The sequence below is a fragment of the Helobdella robusta genome (assembly GCF_000326865.2).
Source record: "Helobdella robusta unplaced genomic scaffold HELROscaffold_2, whole genome shotgun sequence".
Classification (NCBI taxonomy): Eukaryota; Metazoa; Annelida; class Clitellata; order Rhynchobdellida; family Glossiphoniidae; genus Helobdella; species Helobdella robusta.
The window spans coordinates 1,589,116-1,594,926 of record NW_008704083.1 but is presented as its reverse complement, the minus strand read 5'-3'; the positions used below and the strand labels follow the sequence as shown (position 1 = coordinate 1,594,926).

Here is a 5,811-nt window from a genome sequence, read left to right as displayed (position 1 = left end):
CTTTTAATATGCTGATAAAGAAAGATTTATTCAGTTAAATAAATAAATAAATATATATATATATATATATATATATATATATATATATATAGTTATTAAGAAATAATAATAACATCAATAATAATAATAATAATATAACAATTAATAATAATAATAATTTGAGTAAATTCTTTGGAAGGTTTCTTAGATAAAAAAAAACTTCAAATTAATCAACTTATCTTTAAAAAAATGTCATCATGTTTGCCGAAATTCGGTTGCTTAAAGAAAGAGGAGCAGCAATTAGCGACTGCGACTGCAACAGCTACAGCAGCCATAACAGCAACGCCTGCGACTGTTGTAGCTATAGCTGCTTCTGTAGCATCGCGTAAACTGGACTGTCCGCAATCTTTAACAGGGTAACAAAGGCAAAACTTTTCTTCGAATTTTTTTTTATTATTTATTTATTACTAAATATTATGAATGATAATAAAAATTGCCGTAGTGGTTGTTGTTCACGACTTTTAGCAGCGACCAGCAGCAGCAACAGTAGTAGTAGTAGCAGCAGTTGCAGCAGTAGTAGTAGCCGCAGTAGCAGTAGAATTAATTCTAATCTATGTTGCTAGTCATGTTTGTTCTTTTTTTAAACTAATAGTTATCAACAGTTGATAAATTTGAAATTTTTAATTACTGAAGCTTTAAAATTTAAAAGCAATCAGTAATTAGCACTCAAAGAAGCGTTGTATTACAGTGAAGCCTTGTTCAAATGCAAGCCTGGCGCTTATCCAAACAACCAAACTGTACTTACTCTACGATCTGTTGTTTCACACCAAAGCAAGCACACACATGTGTGTTATGCCTTTGATAAAAATCATAAATCGTCGTCGTGAAGCAATACGAAAGTAGCGCTGTATAAATAAAAATAATTGATTATTAACTTCCAGAAATTATTTTCAGTCTCCAGGAGGCAGAGTTCCTTCCGTCGCCAGTTAACCTCGGTGATGAAAGGATGCGAAACACTGAAAAGTGGCTGAAGAGTCTGTCGAACGTCCATTTCGACTCGGACGACAATCACATGCTGGAACAACCCGTCCACACTGACATCATGCGATTGAAATGTTATTCATTCTTTAGCATACAACTAATTCTTTGTTTTATTAGCGTAGTTAAACAATTTATTTATAGATTACTGTTCTATATTTTCACAAATAATTTTGAAAATAACCTTAAATTTCAATCGAACATAACTTGGTTGTAAACTAACAATCAGATTAACTTCGAACGCTAACAAACAAACAAACAAACAAAAAAACACACAAACAAACAAACAAACAAACAAACAAAAAAACACACAAACAAACAAACAAACAAACAAACAAACAAACATGCAGGTAGCAGTACGTACAGTAGGAGGAAGTCCCTGCCCAACCGCACGCCCCCCATAGTGGCCACGACAACCAGCACTATTGAAATGCCGACATGGGGTAGAGTACAACCCTCTGAAGGCGAATCATCCAGTCTAACTTCAAGCTCCATAGCTACATCGTCATCTAAATCCTTCCACCCCAATATCCACATTCACCTACCTGCCCTCAACCGATCTAGAGCCTCTTACTTTGAAACAGCCTCGACCACAACATCATCCAGTGAAACTGCCGACCGTAAAATTGTAAATGTTACCCTCAACTTGTCAGATGGCAAAGCACTCGGGATGACGGTAGTTGGACATGCGGAGGACAAGCGAGATATCGGTTTGTTCGTTGGGACAGTTAAGAAAGGTTGCACTGCTCATCTGAGTGGAAAGGTTCAGCCCGGGGACTTGATTGTCAGTGTTAATGGTTTGGACTTGACTAAGTTGGATAATGAGGAAGCTTTGGAAGTGCTTCGCCAGCAGGTCTTTACATCCAAGTATTTAAATCTCGTGCTAGAGAAGTATTGGCGTTTCAATGGGTCGAATGCTAACTTTTCAAAGACTATCTACTCATTCAGGGATGATCAGCAGATGAATGACTTTTCAGAAATCAGAAGCAATTACAGAACAAATGTGAATTACAAAAAAGAATATAACTTAGAGTATGGCAATAACATGTCGGCATCGTCGACGCAAGTTAACGGCCACACCAGCCTGCTGATGAAGTCGCTTCAGCAACAGCACGATCATCAACAGCAACACAGCAATTACCATCAGCAGCAGCAACAACAACAGCAACAACAACGTCTCACAGCCAGACAATGTCTACACATGCAGCAGATACAAGCCCAACAGCACTACATCGATCGAATCAACTATCCGAGAAACTCGACTCTAACGAAACCGACAAAACTACAAACCGGTTCCAACCCGACGGTTCTCCCGTCATCATTCCAACCGTCCACTTCCTGCAAATGCCTATCATCATCCTCATTTGACAACGCGAAACAATGGCGAGATGGACAATTTTTGCCGGGCTACCTGCCTAATTACACTAATTCAGTGTACCCCACGAGCGAGAACACCTTCGTTGGATTGGAATTTGTGGAGTGGATAAAAAACAACGTTGACGTGTTGAATGGATCGCTGGACGACTCCAGAGAGTACGCCAGGGCTTTACTGAAAAACGGCTACATAAAACCAGTCAATAGTAGTAGTGGCTCAAGTTCAAGGTCAAATTTGAGGTTCAAGGACGATGAAATTTATGTTAATGGGATACTCGATGCTACCGCTAGAGTGTCTAGATAAATTTGTAGCGTGTGTGCGTGTGCGTGCGTGCGTCGTGTGTGTTTGTGTATCTGGTGCGTGTGTGGTGTGCGTACGAATGTACACGAATGTATATTATTTTAGGGAAAACACCGTTATTTTTCAGAACGTACTATAGCTTATCTGCATATTTTTGATAGAATTCCATTTGGGAAAAGTAATGTTGCATACACACAAACATACATACATACACACACATACAAATACACATACGAACAAACAAACAAAAGCGCGTACTTACATACATACGAACCAGCCAACAAACAAAACAAACAAACCAAAACTGTCTTTTAAGGCGTTAAGTTTTTTTTTTGTTTTTAAAAATTGCTCATCCTTCATGGAATGATGAGAAGAGTATTTTAATTCCCCTTTGAAAATAATTGCTAACACGTACATGTGCGTGTGTGCGTGTTTGTTTGTATGTGTGTATAACATATATATATATATATATATATATATATATATATATATATATATATATATATATATACATACATACATATATATATATAAAACACCTATGATTGGATGTTTTAAATTTAGAAGAAGAAAAATTAATAATAAAATAAGTTACTTTGTTAATTTATTTTTAATCATGTAGAAAATTAAAAACATCTAATATACAATCGCAATCAGAAATGTTCAAACATAAACACAGAAACACATACATAGACATAAAGACACACATACACACACACTAACACACACACACACACAAACAAACAAACATACACTAGCACAAAGAATTATATTAAAAATTGTTTACATTAGGCCAATGGATTAACGTTCTTTCATGTAAACTGACCACCAACTTATTACACCAACATTACAAACACATATATATATATACTATACATGCACGTACAAACACATACAAACACATACAAACACACATATACAAAAGATACATGCATCTCAAAAGTGTCCCCAGTGTATTAACGCAAGTTATTTCTATTTTAAACATTTATTCTAAATGATTTCATAAGCGCTGGTGGGGTGGTTCTTATTCTTTATCTTCTCTCTCTCTCTCTCTTTCTCTTTTTCTCTCTCTCTCTTCTTTATTTTCTCTCATCTACTTTCTTTCTGGGGTTCTTTCTATAGATTATTTTTGTGTGTTTCGTTTTTACTGGATTCCAACTCAATTAATATAGTACTACTACCATTATTACTACTACCATTATTACTACTACCACCACCACTACTACTACCACTACTAATATTGCAACAACTACTACTACTACCAATAATAATAACAACAATAATAATAATATTAATATTATTATTGTAAAACGACGGACAATGGTTCAAAAGTTAAAGCCCGCATTAGGACGCAATAAAAAATCTTTTAACAATTCCGTAGAACTAATATTATTGTTATTGTTGTTGTTGCTGTTGTTGTTGTTGCTGCTGCTGTAGTAGTAGTAGTTGTTGTTGTTGCTGTTGTTGTTGCTGTTGTAGTAGTAGTAGCAGTAGTAGTTGTTGTTGTTGTTGTTGCTGTTGTAGTAGTAGTAGCAGTAGTAGTTGTTGTTGTTGTTGTTGCTGTTGTTGTTGCTGTTGTAGTAGTTGTTTTTGTTGTTGCTGTTGTTGTTGCTGTTATTGTTGCTGTTGTTGTTGCTGTTGTTTTTGTTATAGTTGCTGTTGTAGTAGTAATTGTTGTTGTAGTAGTAGTAGTAGTAGTAGTAGTAGTAGTAGTAGTTGTTGCTGTTGTTACTATGTAACGCGATCTCCGTGCGTTGTAAAAATAGTTTAATGTTATACTTGATGTAACAATTAACCTTCTGTACACGTCGGTCATCATTCATTCATTCGTTCGTTCGTTTTTTCGTTCTTTCATTTATTCATTCATTTATTTATTTATTCATTCATTCATTCGTTCGTTCGTTCGTTCGTTCGTTCACTTGATCGTTTTTTTGGTTCATATGAATGTTCATTTTTGTTTAAGTTTGTTCGTTTCTCATTCATTTATTCATTGGTACCTGTGTTCGTTCGTTTGTTCATTCTCAACCTTAACCCTAACTCTTCATCCATCTATCCATCCATCTATCCATCCATCCATCCATCCATCCATCCATCCATCCATCCATCCATCCATCCATCCATCCATCCATCCATCCATCCATCCATCCATACATCCATCCATCCATCCATCCATCTTTCCATCCATCCACCATCCATCTTTCCATCCATCCATCCATCCATCCATCCATCCATCCATCCATCCATCCATCCATCCATCCATCCATCCATCCATCCATCCATCCATCCATCTATTTAATCGTTCGAGAGACAGAAGAGATTTGTCCTAAGGCTACAAACGCAATTAAATATCAAGCAAAGAATCTAAGAGAGCTGATGATGATGATGATGCTGATGACGTTGATGATGACAATGATGATGATGACGATGATGATGCTATGTTTAAAATTTTAAGAAAAACAGTTTATATCTGATTAATATTTAATTTTAAAATGTGTATGCCTATGTATATGTATGTATATACGTGTGTTTATGTGTGTATATGTATGTGGTGTTTGTATATATGTTTGTATAAAACATGTGTGTTTGTTTATATGTCGTGTTTGTTTATGTGATGCTTGATGTTGGAATCTTTGAGGTATGAGAGTTTAAGTAAAGGTTCGTTTTTGATCCATTTTAAAGGTCCTGCGTTTATATATCGCATGGTTGAACATCTATCTAATCTCATCGATGTGTATCATTTAAGTGTGCAAATAAGACCACACACACACACACACACACACACACACACACACACACACACACACACACACACAGACAAACACACGCACGCACACGCACACACACGCACACATATAAATACACACAATATAACGATGTACAATTACGATGTACAAACAAAATCATATACAAAAACATTAAAACATCTAAAGAGTACTCCAAAATACAAAAGCCCTCACAGTGAAATCAGTTTACACGCGTATACATACATACACAAACACACACACACACACACATAAAAACCAACAAATACACACACACACACACACACATACGCACGCACACATACACACACACACACGCCAAAAATTACCAGTCGCAAAAACAGGTCATGTTTAGTA

General features: G+C 35.9%; 1 protein-coding gene across 1 annotated transcript; it reads left to right on the top strand.

Annotated features, from left to right (window-relative positions):
- Positions 1-1,651: 1,651 nt before the first annotated feature.
- Positions 1,652-1,915, top strand: HELRODRAFT_153221 (hypothetical protein; the record flags this gene model as incomplete). Its single annotated transcript, XM_009017079.1, has 1 exon — positions 1,652-1,915. A coding segment is annotated over one exon (264 nt), but the record flags the coding sequence as incomplete, so codon positions are not given.
- Positions 1,916-5,811: the final 3,896 nt, after the last annotated feature.